This window comes from Perna viridis, chromosome 11 (genome assembly GCF_037379345.1).
Source record: "Perna viridis isolate PV_CMFRI_1.1 ecotype Kerala chromosome 11, ASM3737934v1, whole genome shotgun sequence".
NCBI lineage: Eukaryota > Metazoa > Mollusca > Bivalvia > Mytilida > Mytilidae > Perna > Perna viridis.
Window position 1 is genome coordinate 21,128,983 of NC_142455.1, and position 20,833 is coordinate 21,149,815.

The window sequence follows — 20,833 nt, forward strand, 5'->3', positions numbered from 1 at the left end:
TTCATTAATCACAGCATATCCCACAGCAAAATATATAGTAACAAAAATGGTGTTTGATCTCTGAGCATGTGACATCTGGATTTACTAAATCTTCTGTACTGGAGGTAGAAGTGGTACTGCCTTGTATTGATTCGTAGGTTCTGTAAATAGAATACATTCATATTCCGACTTATTTTAATTCGATTTTTGTTGATAATGGTTCAAAGCTGTTCATATTTGTATAACAAATTTATCAAAGCACATTTTTCTGAAGACAGTGAAATGAGCAATACCTTACTAAAGACCTGTAGAAAAATTTAGACTGGTAACATCAGTTGTCATGTTGTCTTCAACTCTTTGTAAGTTGATTATATATGGCTGTTACAAAATAGGTGTACTCGGAAGTTGTAAGTTAAAAGTGATGATGGCATCTGTGGCATTGAAACTTTTATCACCTCTAAGTGTAAGAATCAGGCAGTGGGTGAATCTTTGTATGAAATCCATCATTTTGTTAGTGTAATTTGACTATAAGCACCATTAGATAAAGGAAAAAAGACCATATTTTCCATATCATTTTGGCATATTGCGTTATAATTTCATTGAAATGCACTGAAAATGAACATTTTAAGGACAGATAACTGTCAAAAACCTCATTGTTCAAACATTCTGTTGAAAAATTTCTGAGCAAAGCCAGTGATGCTGTAATTAAATAATGGTCTTTTCAAATAAGAAAGTATCCTTGAGTGATATTATATTGTCCGATCGATACGATTTTGACATGTATGTTTTTGATTTTTTCCAGTTTGCCTGATTCTTACAAACACTTATGCTTAAAACCTGATGACCCCAGTATGACTTTACCATATGTTATGACAAAAATTTTGATATCAAAGTTCTCTTCAAAGTATTTCTTGAAACGTGTACGGTATATCGAAATTCACAATATATATAATGGTATTTTTGTATTTTCAAAAACTAGAATAGGTAGGAGATTTTTTTTCCATTTTTGTAAGACTGAAACAATTTCCTGAAGTACATTGGTGTGGCACTATTGTTTTTGTCCATATTGTCTTTGCCCATAGAAGCTTGGTTTCTGTGTGTTAACTTGAATATTAGTTGCCTTAGTTGGTTGATCTTTATAAAATTTTATTACAATGGTTCACACTATATAATGGGGTTTGGTACTGATTTTGGGTATTATAGCCTAAACGGTTTTAGAATTAGGGGCCGAAAAGGGCAAAATTAAGCATTTCATAGATTTTAATTATGTAACTCCAGTAAAACCATAGGAATGTCTATGATATTGTTCCACAATAGTTTATACTACAAGGTCAGTCTGGGATTACTTTTTAGCATTTAAAAGACTTGAATATTTTAGATATTAGGGGCAAGAGACATGCATTTTCCTGATGTCCAGACAATCATTTGAGCTCATTATGGACCAAAAGAAAGAAATATTTTTATCTGATTTCTGGATGATAACTTGAGTATATGTGAATACATATATATATATTGCATTTAGATTTAACTACAAGGTTCCATATCACAAAAGAAAGACTGGGATTGATTTTTGGGGTTGTGACGTAAGCTAAGTAAGAATTAGGGATTTTACAGGGGTAGCAACACAATTTTTTTTGGGTGAAATTTGGATGATAACTTGAGTATGGGTAAAAGGGAATGGATCACTTTGAAATTGTACAAGGTGCCATACTCTTAAAGGAAGGTTGGGATTGTTTTTAAGGTTTTGACTCGAACCATTTTGGGTACAAAATAGGGCCAAAAAAAGTAATCACTTTTATTATTATAAAATTTGTATCCTGTGTCAAATATCTAATCATAATCAAAATTGAAAGCTGTACCAAGTTGGAATGGTGTCCATACTAACCCCAACTGTTCAGGGTTTGACCTTTGGCTCACATCAAACTGGGCCTTGTGAAGCATTTTATTCATGATATGTTGCAATTTTTCTTGTGTATAAGATTACTGCTTAAAATTAGATAGTTGTATTAATTATGTTAGGCAAAACAATACATGTGTCATGCCTTCAAAAATTAGGGTAGGTTGGAGTTTATTTTCCATCTTTTTTTACCTTCTTTCAAAGAGGCAATAATTCTGTTTTTATCAGTGCAATTTAAGAAGTGGCAAATTAATGGGAATCTTGCAGGGAAGGAAAAGTTGACTTGCCTTTATGATAGTAAAACTTCCAAAATAAGGTCACAGTTTTACTTTGACTTGCTTGTCACAAAATTTGCTAGCTGCAGGCCAGTTAGGCAAACCTAAGACACACTTAAATTTTTATTGCCATATGTTAAATAACTTTCTGAATTTTGAACAAAATGTGATAATCAAATGATAACTAAGTTAGTATGAAGCTTTTTTCAGTAACGTAGACAATCTGTTACCACATATATTGTAGCCAACTTACTTTGAGTCATTGTCATGTATACACATCACTGAGGGTTCAAAAGTCACAGGGTATGTCTTCATATCATTAGGGTTATAGCCTTGGTATATTTGAAAGCTTTCAAAAAATGGTGCTTGATCATAGTACACTGTTACTTCCTGATGTCGTATTTTATGCTCTGTTAGATTTACTGGTTGCTGAGTGGTAACCTCACTAGTGATTTTGTTTACATTGGTACTTTGTTGTTGTTTCTGATCCTGTATCAAGGTTTTTATATTTGCCCTATTTAAAGATGGTGATGTTTGGCATTCCACATTCTTTATGTCTTTAGTCACTGTCCGTCCATTGTGATACAAATTGTCCTCTGTGCTGCTTTCCTTTGTTATATTTCTCGGTGGAGGAAGAGGTGGTGGAACAGGAACTGCTGGTAATGGTGGAGGTGGGGGAATTTTAGAGCTCTCAGTTTGGTCAAAGTATGCAAATGGGAACACTGGATGAGCGATTCCTTTCTCAATTAAACTTGCCCTCATCTACAATGAATTAAGCTTACACAATAAGACAAGTATTGTAACCTGAATATGTACATTGATAGAGAATCTTATTCCCGGTGAAATAGATAAATGTTTTGGTGTTGAAATAGTAAAAGAAGGGACTTATCTTTTATTCTTCCTTAAATCCTTTCTTTACATTTTGTGGTTAATCCTAGTTATTTTTTATTTGAAATTCAAGGTATCTTATAATAGCTGCCTAATGATCTCTGGCCTGAGCACCACAAAACTTCAAAAATTACTTAAATCTTAGAAAATTTCCAACAGTTTGCGACTTCATCAATTTCAAAGATTTTGGTTGGAGTTACCATTGAAATTAAGAATATATTAAGCCTTGCATGTTTTGGGTCGTGATGAAATATGACGACAGTACTACAATAAATACTCGGTGAACTAATTAACTTTCAAAATTAAGTTAAAATGTTTCTCTGTGAAAGGATGAATAAAAAAAGTGTTATTTACCTGATATGGCAACAGCTGCAGTTTAATTAGCTTATTAATTGTTGAAAGAAAACGTATACGTGTATTATGGAAGCTGCAAGAAATTTCCAAACATACCTCTTTTCGTCCCTTGTCTGGAGTAAAATACATGTAACAGTAGTTATGTGATCATATCAAGTAATAATTTCATCATAAACAATCAGATTAATCATTATTGATTACATGTAATTAATTAGATGTCATATTGATCATAAAAAGTTACGCAACGCAAATACAGGTTACTATTGAAAAACGTGGTTTTGAGGATTTTGGTACGCCAAAAAACTTTCTTGGCAAACAACTGAGGCTTAATTCTTTGTAGTAAACACGGTGCAAGAGTGTTGTAGCGCACTGACATACTTTGGTCGAACCCTCATCGGTGGTAGATTTAGCTTCCTTCCGATTACGAAATTACTTCTTGTATATAATTTATTTTTGAATCTTTGTATGAAGTATTTGGTTCCAGTGCTGCTGATGAGAGACTACTCATTATGTAGAGCGTACAGAAAACTTCTGTATTTATAAATTTCTATAAATCAGTTTGGTTGAAATCCCATTAGACGTTTAAGGAGTCAATATACCTAAAATCTCTACTACAAACGCGTTCGTTTTGACATTTGACATCTCAAATCATACAGAAAACCAATTCTCGGTCATACTCATTAATCCTTTGGAATTACGTGTTATTATCTTCAGTTCCTTGTTTTGGTGAATTGTTTTTTCACAAGAAGTGAAATGCTTGTTTTTTTCTGCTAGCAAGCCGTATTTCCGCTCTTTTTTTTTTTTTTTTTTTTTTTGGTACAATTTCTTTTTCAAATTGGAGAAAGGTCAGGTATTGAAACTGAATTCAAACATAGTGATACTGTTCATTAACCTTTGCTTTTCGGATCTGAATTATGTTTGGTATCTGAAAATCATATAAGTTTACGGATTAAAGACATTTGGATCTAATAGTTCTGGTGCAGTAGAATAGCGCAGGTATAACTAAGTCGTTATAACACTATAGAGGATGAAGTACTTAACACAAAAATCAATACCAAATCTGTTTTTAGTGAGCTTTGCATGTTCATTTTACTTGAGGGCATTGTTATGTTTGATTTATCGTTTGTTACTAAGTTTGTGTTTTGACAGAGGTGTACATTTTTCGCGATTGTAACTTTTTATTTTCGTCGTATTGTGACTCGAGAAATTTTTAAGACTGTATACTCAGTAAAGGGGTATTCATAATAAAAAATCTTCCTCATAAGAAATAGTGACTTCAGTTCATAGTATTATGTGAACGAGGGTAATTTCAACCATTTAAGTAGCTAGAAGCGCAATCTTTTCTTAATAGCCAAACATGTTTTTGACTGGCGGCACGATATCAAACATCCATGGTATGATGGATCGGTGGTATTTGTAGTCCGATTTTTTTCTCTGACCCTGATAACACTTTTCGTTTTACGTTTAGCCCATTTGTCCCAAGGGCAAGGTGAGCTATAGCCATCACTTGGCGTCCATCATTGTTAACAATTTTTCAAAAGTCTTCTCTGAAACAACTGGACCAATTTGAACCAATCTTGGTATAAATGTTCCTTAGGGTATTATGCATGATGTGGGGATTTTTGATCTGTTGAAAAGCATGCCCACTGTTGCAAAAAATAGTAAAAAGGGGTCTGGTAAAAGTTTTCTGCAAATATCTTCAAATCCGTTAGGTCTGTGAGAATTTTGTCAAGGAGAAATTTTTTCAGCATGATGAGACCTATCAGTGGTCTAATTTTTGTGTAGATTGTTCAGCCAGGTTGGAGTTATTGCTTTTTTTGATATTTTTTGCCACTTATAATCTTCTTTCTTTCAAAAGTCTCCCCCTCTGACACTACAAGACCAATTGGAACAAAACTTGATATGAATATTCCTTAGGGTGTTCTGCATAGAACCGATATGAGGATTTTTTAATCGGTCCAAAAAACATAGCTGCTGCTACTTTAAATAGGGATCAGACAGAAGTTTTTCGCATATATCTCCAAAACCGTTAGGTTTTGATCACTCAAACTCTAACAGGGATAAATAAAATCTTCAGCATGATGAGATTTATCTGTGGTCAAATTTTCGTGTTAACCTGTTAAGCCATGTTGGAGTTACACATGTTGCCTTATTCAATGTCTTTTCGGTATTTTTTAATGTTATTACTTTGAAAAAAAAATATCTCCTCAACATCTACTGGGTAGAATTTAATGAATTTGATATGACTGTTCCTTAGTTAGGTGCGTCAGAAAATATCCTAGAAAAAACATGGCCGCTTTTACAAAAATGATATGTTGTTTATTGGGCAAGGTGAGCGATTCAGGCTTTTTAAGTAGTATCCGACACGTGTATGTCTGATTTGGCGCCATGCCGGACATACCAGTAACCAGTCAAAAAGAAGAGAATTGCAAGATGTAAAAGGCTATTCCGACAATAGTTTATAGTATCAACAACAAGCAGCTTCATCGTTTACCATGAGTGTTGATCCACCCATTTCCTGCTTCGTTAACATATATCCGAGTTCGTTAAAAGTTATCTCTCATATGTGATCATTATTTTTGTAATGGAAAAAGTATCTACTTCATGTTACCGCGAATTCATCATGCTAGATATGGGGACATTAGAAAATGTGTGGTGGTTAGAATTGTGAAAATAAGTAAGTTCAACAAGTGTTCAAAAAAAAAATCTGATGATTTACCTACAAAATGACATCAAAAATAGCCGTACTATACTTAGGTTATTAAAACTCGGTAATTAAGTTATAACATGCAAGTAGCAGTCTTGATAAAGAAGTCAGACAGCTGGTGATTCATGTATTTTATTTTTTGTAAAGAAACAGTTACAGACAATATAACAACACTTATAGTTTTTCATTTGGTAGTTGCACTTAAGTGATAATTGTACATGAACATTGAAATTTGCGGGATTTATCGTTCTTGATTTGTTTTAGTGGTAGATGAATGTATGGTTTTCTCATAAAGACAGATCTGAACCCAGAAAGGACTCCGAATTTTGAAAATATAACATAAAATTATGTAGAAGAAAAAAACACGGTTTGTTCGGTTGGTTTTTCTACACCATGAATCACCTGTACCTTTGACAGTGTCTGAATTTTATATGGACTGGTACATGTACTTAAATCGCCTGTACCACTTTTCGTAGTTGGTTGAAATTTGGTACATTCTTGTTGAAAATAAGAATTCATTCAATTCTTAACGTCATCTTTGAATATTTTATCTGACGAACACACCCTTTGATATATCTTCTTCGCATTTACTTGTAGTAATAACCGTTGGTCGTCCTGACGATAGCGAGAGTGTTGATTTCTTATCGACAAATATACGTTGATAAAACATCGCATTACCTTTTTTTATAACAGTGAAGACCAAAGGCTGTTGTAAACATTGCGAGGATATTGTAATCGCATCGACAAATATACACCAATAAACTTCACGTCGTGATTAATTTACTACGCAGTATCCACAACCTTCAAGCAAACTGTTTAATGTTCTCGTGTAGTTATGTCAAATTTCTTCAGACAACCATCTCATTCAGCTATTAGTCATTAAGTATTATTCTATTTATACCTGTATCACGTTGTTTGTATATAGGTACATGCTAGTTAACAGGTAAGATGCATGGAGAGATTTATATTTGAATGATATGCTGAAGTTATTGCACTTTTTAAAGTTTGGTTGAAAGTTTATTTTAAAACATGGGGCGAAATAACTTCGACGAAGATTATAAATGTTTTTGTTGTATATTTGATGTGTCTCAACTGGTGCCATTCACAGTCACACAGCCATCAGAGTTGTGCGTAAAATTATACCATCTCTCAGCGAGTGGGAGGTGTATTGAAATCACTTTGTTCGTCCGTCGATCCGTTAGAAGTTTCGTCACGCAACAAAATTTTAGGCTTCTCCTACATAGATTGATTCCAAATTTTAGTACATATTATTTGGCTTTATAAAGGTGCCCCACATTGTAAGCAATCGTGGTTGCTGTCTGATATCAACTTCCTGTACGATTGGAGGTTTACCTATCTCGACGACGTGTGCAACTTGATGTTTCATTAATATCGTGGACAGTATATTCGCTTACGATTCATTTTGAAAGGGTTTCAATTTTGACATACTAAAGGGTGCCAAGTAACACTCAGTGAATGAAAGTACCACTTGGATACTATAAAAAATAAAGAGTAATAGTGTAACCAGAAATTTAAGTGAATGCTCGTAAATAAACGATACAAGAAATGATGAAACGCGCACGTGACAAAGCGACACCGTTTAAAGCATTTCCATGCAATTTAGCTTCATCGACGAAAGAGATTTGAGTTAATAAGTTATCTTAATTCTGTCCTTCATATACTATAGAGATTATTTTGTTGAGCTGACCTTTTTCGGAGATTTCGAAAAGGGGTTCCAGGCTATTTGGTTGCTCCATAAATGCTCGAAATGAACTGAATAATCAAATAATCAGACATTCCTATAACAAAAACAAAAAAAAAAAAAACAAAAAAAAACCCAAAAAAAAAAAGAAAAGAAAAAAATAAACACGATTGATCCGCGTAACTTATTCATAAAATAAAAAGATTTGTTGTAACAGGTTCAAGAATACCGCAATTCATATGTAACTGTATTTATTCCAGTATAAACTAACTGAGATAGTGGTACCATGTCGTATGGACCTCCTTCCGGTTATGGGCAACCCAGTTATGTTTCTCCAGGGTATGGTGCACCACAGCCATCTTACCCGTACGGCCATGGAGGGGGTTACCCCCAGCAAAGTTGCCCCCAGCCTTACTACGTGCAGCAGCCACAAACGTAAGTTCTATGGTATTAAATTTAAGAAAATAGATGGTATATAGTCACTCTATGCAAAAAAATAGCAAGCTCTTACTAACCTCCTTGGGAATTGTTGAATTAAGGCAGTTAGTGGAAAGACTAAATATTTATATTCCTGCATAGTACAGCGTCTTGACAACTTGTAAATTTTACTTTTACATACATACCACCAGCACTTTTCCAAACTCGAATACGGTTCCATCTAAATATCATGCAGAGTTAAATCATCAAACTTTTGAATGTTTATCTGTAGTAATATAAATATTTAAGTGTTTCCCTAGAAATTCTGTTCATTGTTAGGTGATTTTTGACTGGTTATAGTGAAAGAGTAATCAAGGTAACCAAGATTCTAGTTGAAATCAAAAGAATGTAATCCAGGGACAAAGACCAGACATAGAAGACAGCAAAAGAACATAAAATAATTAAAATAATATATAATAATATATATAAGTAACAACAGTAAATGAGCAACTCGGACACCACCCAAAACTGGTAACATGGACAAGATGCACCAATAGAATAAGCGTTTTCTGCTTTTCTAGAAACACCGGCCGAGTTACTCATATAAAGTCAAGTCCGGGGTAGAGGAAAAATTTCCCGCCCTTTTCTTAGTAGATTTTCCATGAACCTATTTAGTAAACCTAGCTTTCACTGGCACTTTCAAGTGTAGAAAACATTACCTTCATAGGGTTCCAAAGGGTGACCAATTTAAACATTTTCACGGGGAGAATATGATTTATTAATCACTTGAATGATTCGTAGTTAGAACTATACTTGATCGAAAAACTTAGATATGAGAACATTAACAACAGTCGAGACTAAACGACTTCTATAGAGACCAACGTATAGCCAAGGTCAAATAATGACGTCATAAGGCCAAATAAAAATAATTTAGTAGATTCTCATTCCCTCCCGCTCCTTCAAAACTGACCGAAGAAATGGGACGAGGACAGGATATTTTTCGCGTCAGTTTCTAGTATTTAGATACTACAGCACACCAACCTTTCATTTCTTGATGACTAAAACGATGTTCCTCCTCTGAAACTGACGTAGCTGTGGATTTAGGACATATATATTCTTTAAACAGCAGAAATTAGGCTAGCATATTTCTGGTAAGAAAAATAATTAAAAAAAATAAATAATAGCATCCTCCCACCCGCCCCATATCTTTATTGAAGGTTGGGTGAAAATCGACCAATTAAGTTTACTTGGCCTAATCATAGGCTGCTTGTCTCATACGTAAATGGTTTCGTTGTGTACATCATTCGAGTATTATTTGTAAACTGAACATAAAATGAAACTCCCGGTTGTACCATTTTCATATGTAGTAACCACAATAATCAGTAATGGTTATTTAAAAAAAATAACTCAAAACCAAGATACACTCATAGGACAGTAATGTATATACAAAATGCAACACAATTGCGAATTGGACTAGTATGCTATAACTACTTTTTTTTATAATTACAGTGTAGTTGTACGTGATCGTGAGCGGAGCGGTGGTGGAGGAGCTTGTCAGACATGTCTGTACGCACTCTTGGCGACCTTGTGTTGTTGTTGTGTCTGTGACATGCTCGACTAAACAAGATTTCAGAAGTGTAAAACCGACTCAAGTTCAAATATTATTTGTATTTGTTATTATAATTATTATTGATTGATTGATAACTGACGAAACTTTATATGTTACAAGTCGATAGCTTATTGAGGTAATAAATGAAACTAATTTCAATGTGCCTGCTGCTGATCGGAATTATATAGATCTGGGACAGTGTTCAGCAACACATGGAAAATGAAGATATTTTATTCACAAATATTTATCGAAACAGACTTACTGAATGCGTTAATTGTTCCAGTTTTGTTAATAATGATGAAGTGTTGTTTTATGGGGACCCCACATCATTCGTTCACTTTTAAAAGACATGCGAAACAAACCTGGTTATACTTCCTCAAACAAATTATTTGTTTAAAAAATTCAAGATGTAGAAGAATTTCTTTTTCATTTCATCACAGCCCTGTAATATCATTTTGAAATCAAAATGCCAAACCTGCAGTACTTATCACAAATTATGGGTGAATTAGTAATACATTGTTTAATTGGAAACTACAGAGTAGAAATTGATAATATGTTTAAAGCAGAGGCGGGCCCAGAGATTTTGAAAAGTGTGTGGCACAATTCCAGGCTATTATTTGCTTATTCTTGCCCAAATTATGTGCCGATTTAGTAGAATTTTCTTGAAATAGGGGTTTCCGACCCACGAACCGTCCTCCTGGATCCGCCACTTTTGAACATATCAGATGCACATAGTTGCCATGATTGTTTGTAATATTGTACAGTCGAACTTCACTCGCTCGAACACCCGGATTTCTCGAACACAATTCAAAGTACCAAAATTTTCTCCTATATAATCAATATAAATAACCTTGGATTTCTCGAACTTCGATTTCACGAACACTCAACTGACTAGTCGGTCCGTTCGGTAATAAATCTTAGAGAATAACCCTCACAAACTCGAACTGGTCAGCCGGTTCATTCCACCTATTCCCACTTTTTATAAAATAGGTAATAAAAAGGTAAATTTTCATGTGGGAATAGGTGGAAAATAGTGTAGATAAAGGATTATACTGTATAAACAATGTTTGATTAGGTGTTAATTGATTTTGTAATTAATGACAGGTAAATGATATATTTTGTCAGTGAATTTCCATTTTGTTGCATAAATATAATAAAAAAGAAACAAGTAAATTTTGAATATTATACCTTTAATTTAAGGAAATATAAATAAACAGTTATATATATGAATACATAATGTATATTAATGAATCAGTAGTTTTTGATATACATAAGTCATAAGACATAAGAAAGTAACAATATCAGTTTAAACACATTCATTCAACCAGTCTCTACGATATTAAGCACTAGATCATATATATTAAACATACACAATAATTTTGTTTTCACATAACAATTTAACAGTTCATCAATTTAGTCAAGGTGCAGAAGGTATGAAGCTGCATCACCAAACTGGACAGTTGTGACTTCCTGGTTACGATGTCTGGTTTTGAGTGCTGCTAACCTGTTGTTGATGTCTACATACTTTCTCTTTTGTACTGCTCTTTTACCACCAGCTGCGTATTGAATCATAGTCAAGTCATGGATGGCTTCCTCATGTTTCAGTTGTTTTATGAGTCTGAATATGTTTGGGTGTGGATGTTGAACATGTTTCTTAAGTTTACTATGCCATCCTTCTAAGTGATTGGTTGTCCTTGGACCTTCTGTTGTGTAGTGGTTCCATAAGTGTCTGTTCTGCTCTACCCAGTAAGTTGTTACATAGTCAGTGAAGGGAACGTAGTTGGCGTTTGTTTCAACATCATCTATATCAGTAAGGGCATTAAACCATACGTCTTCGACCTCAGCAGTGGGTATGAGTGGTAACACAGCTGCACGACGTACTAATTGGTGGATGTTGTTGTCTTCTTTGTAAGGCACTTGTAGACCTGTTTCCTGAGCTTTTCGCCATATGCTCTGAGTATAGTGAAAAAAAAAACAGCCCTTTGCGTTGATGCCAGGAAAGATGGAGTATGCAGCGTTGCGTATGGCGACCTCATAGTCCAGAAAGATAGTAGTAGGTTGAAGTTGCAGTTGATGTTGTTGACATAAATCTTTGGGTAGAGTAAGAAATCTGGTATATACAAGTTCGCTCTTGGCTGGTAGTAAGCTGTACACTAGCGGATACATAATTATTTAATCAATTAGAAAGCTGTAATTTAATTACATCAAAATGTCTAGATTCTGGTCTAGTTTTTTTTCAGTTTCTGATAATATTTATATTTTGTTAAATATCATATCACATGTTATAATAAAATCTTAAATTTATGTTCCATTTGTTTAAATCTCATTCTCTTTCATACTTATGTAAAAATATACAATATGCACAAAAATTGCAAAATAAAGGTAAACACAGGTAAACAGAAGGTGTCATTTATGTAGGGCTTAATTACTATAAAAACAAATCAAAACATCAAAGAAACTTGTATGTGGGAATAGGAGGAATAATGTTTTTTAAAAAGTGGGAATAGGTGGAAGACACCGGTCAGCCATTTTGGCAGCTTGGGTAATAAAAGGTGTGAAAAAGTGAAACCCTATCATTAATCAGTGTCATTTTAGTTAATTACAGGTAATATTTAAGTCATCACACTGATCATTAAAAAATGCCTTATTTCCTCACGTTTTACCGAATTAAAACGTGAAACACCTAATTTTTAGGATTTACATATAAAATTCGATGTTCCGAGTTAAATTCGGACTTGTGCCATTAAAATTAGAGTAAAATAATTAAATTAGGGTATCCCGGATAAGAATCGGTGTGTACGATAAAATTAGGATATACAGCGTATTTAAAATTGAGGCTGTTCCCATTTAAATTTGAGCTTGTTCCTAATTAAATTCGACGTTGTTCTTGGTTGAATCCGGTGATGTTCCAGTTAAATTTTCACTAATTTTGTTTAAAATGTGACATTAATTTCTTTTGAAACCTAAATTGTTTACGAGTGTAGGTGGCACCCTTCGTAAAAAGAAAATGCTACTGCCCGGAGTAAATGCTTTAAAGACGCGGTAATCTGTAAAATTAAAACGTGAACATGCTAAAAGGTATTGGGTTCAATGTACAATATAGCAAGAATTTTCGTTGTGTAACAATTAAATATAAAATTATGAACTATAGGTACCTCCCCTACAAAAAAGAACTGACTTTCTGCCGTTGTAAATTAAAACAATTGTCAACGGTGGTCGGGTCCATAGATTCCTAACTGAAGGTAGATCTTTCGAAGAAAAAAATAAATATTATACAAGATTTTATGACTCTTATACATTCTATTGATTTTTGCATGCACATGTTGTTTCTTATGATATTATTTATTCGGCATCTACCCACTGCATTACATGTCTCCACGGGTAGTGCCATAGACCTATAGTTACAGGTCTATGGTTGTGCGATACTAAAGAAAACTAATATTCAACTAACTGTATAAAGGAATCTGGATGATCTTGTAATTACAATTTAACTTCTGATATTAACTTAACAAAGTATATTCTCAAACAAATATTTCAGTTTTACTTAAAAAATAATTTTGTAAACACGTATCTTCAGTAACCACAATACCTTTTCATCTTATAGTACTGTATCAATGACTGTATATAATATAGCTTTACTACTTGAGGTCGCTATTCCATGGTCAATACGTACATTGTACATGCATATATTCTCAAGTGAATACTATGTAATAAATTTTTAATCCTAGCTTTTCTCAAAGACAAATTTCATTTTGAGAATAAAAGGGGAAATTAGGTGAGTGAGACAACATACATGTATGATCTTGTATACATCAAAATTGTCGTGTTTACGGTAATATGCTGGTCGGTAACTATTAATTTCAAGTGTTTTGTTATGTATCCATTGCTTTCCTCAAAAACTCACTACCTCAGGAGCAAACATTATAGGAGTTATTAATTACAAGTTATTTCAAGTTTTATTAATATAAAATAAAAAAAAAAGACGAAAAAAAAAAACAACAACAAAAACAGTAAATTTGATTTAACAGAAACCCATAATCCTCTCCACTGTGGTAGCAGTTTACAGCGTCCATCAGTTTCCTCCTCTGCAGTGCAACTGCATGTGTTGTGTACAGCGATGTTAGTGTCTCAGCAGACTTCTTCGGCAAGCTGCGGAGAAAAGGCATTGTTACGGGGTACGTCTAAACACCGCAAAGACCGGTCTTAGTGCACTAAGGTCATAAAAGTAGCCCTAAGACCCATAAGATGGCATTTTTTCGAAATAAAAGTACTACCATAAGAAAAGTTATTTAAAAATACATCAAATACACCAAATTTAGTATAAAAACAGACATTGAATCATTAGATTTGTAGTCTTATATGCTGAAATTCCCGGCACGTGCCGACAATCCCGTGTATAACAGACCATGACTGATTAGATGCCGACTGAATAAGCATTGTGGGTTGACAGTAGATTGCAACATGTATGATATGATATGATATGATTTATTTCGACTAAATATCAACATATTACATGTGTTACACAATTTACAACATACATATACACAATATAAAATACAAATATATATTGTCTATAAAATTTTAAAAGTATAAAAGAATTGAACTGTCAAAAATATAGAACCCAAGACGTTGATATCTAATCAAGGATGGCCCATGAAAGCTAAATAGCTTATTTATAATGGGGTCCTCATAGAGTAAAAATCTTAGAGGTGAACAAAAAGTATAACAATTCAAAACTTTGGCAGGGTATCTTGAAAGGAAACAAATCACTAGTATTATAAATAAAATCTAAAAACTTTAAGTGTCCAAAGAAGAGTTCATGGCTGTTGACCAAGGGTAGTGTCCAGGCGGCAAGCGCCACTCTGCAACAGTAACAATGGTCCTCATCCAGTACTCATCTTCGAACAATCAAAGTACTGACGTACAGTAAAATCCACTGTATTACAATATAATAATGAAACTATTTATGCCGAGCTTGCTTCAATTGATCAAATAAAAAATCTTTTACTCCTAGTTTGAACGCATCTGAATTTTTTAAACTCTTTAAATTTGCTGGTAAATTGTTCCAGTCTTTAATTGCATTATAATAAAAAGATTGAACAGTTGGCCCTTTATAATTGGAACATAAAAATTATTTTCACTAGATCTGGTAAAATGGTTATGACAATCTCGAATTCTTGTGACATTACAATTCATATAAGATGGTGATTTTCTATTAAATATTTTATAAACATGGTTTAACCTCATTTGTCGTACCCTGTTTTCCACATTAAGAATACCAACGTCTTTAAATATATTAAAATCTATGCTATGTCTAGAGTCCAGGTTTTTAATAAATCGAATGACTTTGTTTTGAACAACCTGAAGTTTATTTTTTAATTTTTTATTGAGACCAGCATACCAAGATGAACATGCAAAGTCGAAGTGGCACTGAATAAGTGCCACACTAAGTGACTTCCTGGACTCCTCTCATAGACATTTAGCATTTCGGTACAGGAACCCCAGTCTTGAGCTAGACTTTTGGACAATATTTTTAACTATAGACTCCCCAGACAAGTATTGATCTATGTTTAAACCCAAATATTTTAGGCTTGTCTGTGAATCTACTGTATGGTCGTTGCATTTTACACTAAACCGGGTAAGTTTCTTTAACTTTCTTTTGGAGCCAAACATAATGCATTCTGTCTTACCCAAATGCAACGACAGTTTATTGTCCACCAGCCATCGATTACAAGACTGGAGTTCCTGACCCAGTCTGGATGATATAATACCGGATCTCTATGTGAGTATAAGATTGCACTGTCATCAGCGTATAATAAAAGTTTGCATTGTGAGCTGATACTGGTTGTCATATCATTGACATAGCACAGAAATAAAAGAGGGCCTAATATACTACCCTGAGGTACGCCACAGGTTACATTCAAAAATTCAGATTCTGTTCTGTTTATGACGACTTTTTGTTTTCGATCTGATAAGTACGATTGAAACCATTTTGTGGAAGAGACACCAAGAGATTTTAATTTGTGGCAAAGAATGTTGTGGTCCACTGTGTCGAATGCTTTTTGTAGGTCGAGCATAATCATTCCTGTGTATAAACCATGAGATGTTTGTGTTTTTATATGGTCTAGTAGGTGTATTAGACATGTGTTGGTTGAGTAGTTAGATCTGAAGCCTGACTGTAGGTCGTATAATAGGTTATGTTTTACCAAATATCTCTCCAGTTGTGAATATATGGATTTTTCTAGTATTTTTGATATCACAACTAGTATGCTTACAGGCCTGTAATTACCGACATCCAACCTGCTGTTTTTCTTATAGATTGGACATACACGTGCTTGTTTCATGTCATCAGGGACAATGCCACTGGTAATAGATAAGTTTATAATAAATGTAATAGGTTTATTCAAAACGTGTGCTCCGTCTTTAAGAAATCGTGAGGGAATACCATCCAGACCCGTACTCTTTGTAATATTCAGAGATTGTAGTTCTTTAAAAACAAATTCCTCCGTAACAGGAGACAGTTCTAAACATAAATTATTCATGAAAACCTTTCTATAAAAATTTTGGAAAATATTTGAGATGTAATTGTAAAACCCTTTAGCTGCTGGCAGTTTTGCAACTAGTTTTTCAGCTACAGTAGTGAAGAAGTTGTTAAAGTGATTGGCAATTGTGCGAGAATCATGACAGCTACTGTTTTCAATATTTAAAACAATTTTTGAAGTATCTTTTTGCTTATTACTATAACCCAGATTTCTAAATTGTTCCCATAATTTTTTGGGGTTATTTTTATTCTCTTCTATCTTATTTTCAAAATAACAAGATTTTACACTGTTTATCATTCTTTGTACCTTGTTCCTCAGTTTACAGTAATTTGAGTAGTCCTGATCACAACCTGATCTTTTAAAAATAGAAAAATACTGATCTCTCTCTGATATTAACTCAAGTATTTCTGATGTTATCGAAGGTTCAGTTTTCTTTTTAGCCTTTATTTCTCTTATCGGAGCTACCTCATCTAATGTAGATAAAAATAAATCTTTGAAAATGCCCCAAGCTTTGTTAACATTTCTACAAAGATATAATTTTGACCAGTCTACTTTGGTCAGCAACTCTGTGAAAATATCTTTATCATAATGTTTTGTAGATCTAATCTTAATTGAGTTGTCCACAAAAGTAATGTCACTTTTTTTTATATATCTTTCTTGTACAATATGTCAATAAATGATCACTTAAACCAATGGGTAAGACACCAGATTGGCTTATATTTTCTTTTATATTACAGATAATGTGATCTAACAATGATGAATGTTTGTCTGTTATTCTAGTAGGTTCATCAATAATCTGTTTCATATTATGTAGGCTGAAGACACTGTTATAGTTTTTGTACCCATTGGAGTTATTTTGCAACCAGCATATATTGAAATCTTCAAATATGTAAATTTCATATTGTGGGTTAAGTTTATTTAGGATTGCATCAAATTGTTCCAAAAAATCATTCTGCTTTGGAGGTCTATAAACACAGCCGATAACAATTGGCTTAGATCGTGGAAGGAGGATATCAACCCGGATGGCCTCAATATTGTCGGAATGTAAGTCATTTCTACCAGAAAAGGCAAGGTCTGACCTGATGTAAATGCAAACGCCACCGCCATTTCTATTTCTGTCAGAACGAATTAAGCTGTATCCGTCTATGTGTATTTCGGAATTCGTAATGGAATTATCTAGTCACGACTCAGTAATTGATATAGTCGCAGCTCGTGTTTTTTCTGCAATAATTCTCAATTCAGAAATTTTTGGGAGTAACGATCTTGTGTTACAGTGAATGAAGTGAAGTCCTTTTGATTTAAAGGAATTATAGCATTCATCGTCTTCTCCTGAAGGACTGCTAGTGATGCCATGTGATTCATTACTAACTATATCATCTTCTAATTCGATATCTGATCCGTCGAAAGGAAGGTTCGATAATGTGCACTTGTTGCATTCATAGTTAATCGATGCGTTGTTTTTTACCAGTTGTTCATACTGGCTCAAAGAAATCGATTTAGTACACTTTAAGTGGCTCTTTTGTTTACATCTGACACAAGGTACTGCCTTACTTGTAGCAATTACCCCCTTCTGACAAATGGAACAAGGGAATTTTGGTATTCTGGATTTTTTCGTCTGACTTTTTGAAGCTGGGCCGGGCTGCGGGTGAATATCCCCACTTTTTAGCAGCGTTATAATCATAAAAAGTTTTATCGAAGGTTCTTTGTATGACAAGTTAATGTTTATCTTATTATTGTACGATGATTTCAATGTTGGTTTGTTTACACTCATCAGGGTCATAATCGAGGACAATGAAAAGTTTTTGTTGTTAATTGATACACATTTGGTAAAATCAGCTTGTAAACTATCTTTCTTTGAATATCCAAATATCTGATCATCTTTTTTGTCAAAAGAAAGGAGCTGACTGTTCAAAAACGTAAAAAATACTAGCGAACAAATTACACCTTTACCACCTGCCGCCATCTTGCTCGTTTTCAAGTGATAAGTAAGCATATAAGTTTGAAATATAAATTAAATGGTAATTAAATACGTTGAAGTGGGAGATGATGAATTGAGCGACATTTTGCATTTTTTTAATTTGAGCGACATGATCTTTTCAGCGACAAAACACATATAAATTGAGCGACTTTTTGTTTTTTAAATTCAGCGACATTTACCCGAGAAAAATACTTATTACCTCTTCCGTTAGTCAGTGTCCCCTGCTCACCACGGGGAGGTGGAAGTAGGATTTTGAGCAGGATATAGTGTTTGTTTATTGTTCACTGAAACCACAAAGTTTATATAAAATACTTTACAATTGTTAAAAATAATGTACTATTAAAAACTTCTATGTACACAATCGTTATAAATTGATGACCGGCTGAGACTTGTATGCCATAAGTTTAACGAACTCAAGTCTTGAGATATCGCCTGTTCTGTACTGTTCCTGGAATTCACGCATCTGCTGCACATTTGACTTTTCGTTAATAGTCAAAAGCATTGGTCGCATAGAAGCTCTTATCTTAAGACTGTTGTATGTCTGAATAAGTTTGACCTTCTCCAAAAAATCATAAATGTTCGGATGATGGCTATAAAACATTTCACTAAACTGCTTGTGAAAAGACTCGCATCCGTTTGTTGTTCGTTTAACATCAAGTCTTGGTTCTGACCAAATCATCGGAGGATAACGTGAGGTTGCCTCTGTATAGTTATGCACAATATAATCTGCAAATTTTGTAGCACGTGGGTCTTCAGGTGTATTTGAGAAAATATCAAAGGCCATGCACTCCTCAATTTCAACATGTGAAAGAAAACTGAGACCGAAAAATACTTTCAACCATCTCCCTATAACGGACTCTGAACATTTGTATTCCTGAGCAAGTCCAAGACTTTGTATTTTACGCCACCAAGCTTGGGACAAATGGAAATGACAACCTGAAATTAGATGTACATGTTTTAAATTTGATACGTACATAACATCAGTATATATTTGTCGTTAATATTTTAAATTACATGTATCTATCTTATCTTACAATAAAAACTATGCTTAAAAAATTACCTCTAATTAAAACTTCTGGCCAAAACTCTCTGGCAGCTTCAAAAAACAGCATCTTCAAAATCCAAGTGGATAGAGGTAAGTGTAAAGTTCAATCCTAAATCTGTTACTACTGTAATAAGATGACGAAACATGTTGATATAACACTCCTTTGATTTTGACGGAAGCAGGAAGAAAGCACATGGTATGTAGCGTCCGTGTTTATATCCAAGCAATGTGTAAAGTTGGTAGAAAAACTTTGGATAATATTTGAATGTCCCGTCACCAAAAATTTCCACAATGGGCTCACAAAAATACTCCATATTGCTTTTTGTAGTCAGCATAATAATACCCGTCTCAGCATCATTGACGTACATCATTTTCTCTAAATTTGTAGACATCAAATCGTAGTCCTGAAGATTTTCGTGGGTTTCCTCTCTTGATTTTGGTAGCTTTGGAGTTGTCTTTCTCCTGAAAATATAAACAAATAAATAATATTAGGAACTCATAGGATATGGAATAAATTTACATGACACAAAATCATCATATATGTTTAATAATAAGATAAGCAATGGAACAACGCTTTTGTTGTTTTCTTCATTTTTAGTAATCATGATCATATTATAATACTTTTATTGAACATACCTTACTCTATAAACAGCTTGTCTTATCAGGCCAACATCTTCTGGGACTAAACTAGCGTTCTCTGTTTTCCCAAATTCATGTACTATTAGCTTGTGTGGCCGTTCTGTTATGCTGTCTTCAGCTTTTCTCTTGCAAGCTTGTCTGATGTTGTGTCTCTGTATCTTTCTTTCTTCTTCTTTTTCATGGTTATGCTCATTACGTCCATTTAATATCATCAAATCCGTTAAATCTGTCTTGCATCGGGCTTTGCATTTGGCTTTTATACATCTCCAAAGATGTGTGGCACTATATGATTTGTCAATACTTAAATCCATCAACAACTATACCTTCTTTCCCTCGATTCGTTGTGTACTTCTCAATCTCCATTTTAAATGTATTTCACTAATATATTTTTGTCTTTACATGTGTATTTATTGTCGTTTAATCTTTTGAGTGATATTCAGAAGGGAAAAAGTACTGGTCGATTCACTGAAGTTGAACTAATACATTCGAGAAAGGGCTAGTTTTGACCAGTGCGAACTGGTGGACCGTTTATGTGAATTTTATGTACATCTGTATTTAATCAATTAAAAAATATGTCGCTGAATTTATATGCCGTTTTTATATTTTGTATTGATTTGATGTCGCTCAAATGATATACGCAATTACTCAAAAAGCGTCGCTCAAAAGATAGTCGCTGAAAAGACAATGTCGCTCAATTTATACGCACCCGTTGAAGGGGCTTTCATTAAATTAATTATATTAAATGAATTAATCAATCTTTTTTTTTAATTGAGCTGAAATAATGTTCTTTTGGGGTTATTT

At 33.7% G+C, this 20,833-nt stretch overlaps 5 protein-coding genes across 5 annotated transcripts in view; 1 reads left to right on the forward strand and 4 right to left on the reverse strand.

Annotated features, from left to right (window-relative positions):
* The window catches only part of LOC148603313 (RNA-binding protein 45-like), a 30,168-nt gene extending 20,181 nt beyond the window's left edge, over positions 1-9,987 (forward strand). The window contains exons 12-13 of the transcript XR_015916245.1: positions 8,063-8,237; positions 9,729-9,987. The gene's annotated coding sequence lies outside the window, so the exon portion shown is untranslated. The remainder of the gene's footprint in view (positions 1-8,062; positions 8,238-9,728) is intronic.
* On the reverse strand, positions 5-2,913 carry LOC148603314 (uncharacterized). The gene is made up of 2 exons (XM_088551276.1): positions 2,405-2,913; positions 5-140 (listed from the first exon to the last, which is right to left on the reverse strand). The coding sequence occupies exons 1-2, from the start codon at positions 2,911-2,913 to the stop codon at positions 5-7; spliced, it is 645 nt and encodes a 214-aa protein (XP_088407402.1).
* Positions 9,988-11,081: 1,094 nt separating the features above from the next.
* Positions 11,082-11,994, reverse strand: LOC148603315 (uncharacterized). The gene has a single exon (XM_088553386.1). The coding sequence runs from the start codon at positions 11,992-11,994 to the stop codon at positions 11,242-11,244; it is 753 nt and encodes a 250-aa protein (XP_088409512.1). The 3' UTR covers positions 11,082-11,241.
* Positions 11,995-18,626: 6,632 nt separating this feature from the next.
* Positions 18,627-19,505, reverse strand: LOC148603316 (uncharacterized). Its single transcript, XM_088551272.1, has 2 exons — positions 19,409-19,505; positions 18,627-19,284 (listed from the first exon to the last, which is right to left on the reverse strand). Exons 1-2 carry the CDS (start codon positions 19,458-19,460, stop codon positions 18,713-18,715), a joined length of 624 nt encoding a protein of 207 aa, XP_088407398.1. The 5' UTR covers positions 19,461-19,505; the 3' UTR covers positions 18,627-18,712.
* On the reverse strand, positions 19,463-20,381 carry LOC148603317 (uncharacterized). Its single transcript, XM_088553387.1, has 3 exons — positions 20,030-20,381; positions 19,643-19,855; positions 19,463-19,517 (listed from the first exon to the last, which is right to left on the reverse strand). Exons 1-3 carry the CDS (start codon positions 20,341-20,343, stop codon positions 19,463-19,465), a joined length of 582 nt encoding a protein of 193 aa, XP_088409513.1. The 5' UTR covers positions 20,344-20,381.
* Positions 20,382-20,833: the final 452 nt, after the last annotated feature.

Coding starts and splice junctions, on each gene's coding strand:
- LOC148603315 (XM_088553386.1), bottom strand. CDS start 11,994: ATGTATCCGCTAGTGTACAGCTTACTACCAGCCAAGAGCGAACTTGTA.
- LOC148603316 (XM_088551272.1), bottom strand. CDS start 19,460: ATGCTGTTTTTTGAAGCTGCCAGAGAGTTTTGGCCAGAAGTTTTAATT. Junction 19,285..19,408: donor GCCAGAAGTTTTAATTAGAG/GTAATTTTTTAA, acceptor ATCTAATTTCAG/GTTGTCATTTCCATTTGTCC.
- LOC148603317 (XM_088553387.1), bottom strand. CDS start 20,343: ATGGATTTAAGTATTGACAAATCATATAGTGCCACACATCTTTGGAGA. Junction 19,856..20,029: donor CAAGCTGTTTATAGAGTAAG/GTATGTTCAATA, acceptor TTATATTTTCAG/GAGAAAGACAACTCCAAAGC. Junction 19,518..19,642: donor ACATTCAAATATTATCCAAA/GTTTTTCTACCA, acceptor ATCTTATTACAG/TAGTAACAGATTTAGGATTG.
- LOC148603314 (XM_088551276.1), bottom strand. CDS start 2,913: ATGAGGGCAAGTTTAATTGAGAAAGGAATCGCTCATCCAGTGTTCCCA. Junction 141..2,404: donor ATACATGACAATGACTCAAA/GTAAGTTGGCTA, acceptor TTCTATTTACAG/AACCTACGAATCAATACAAG.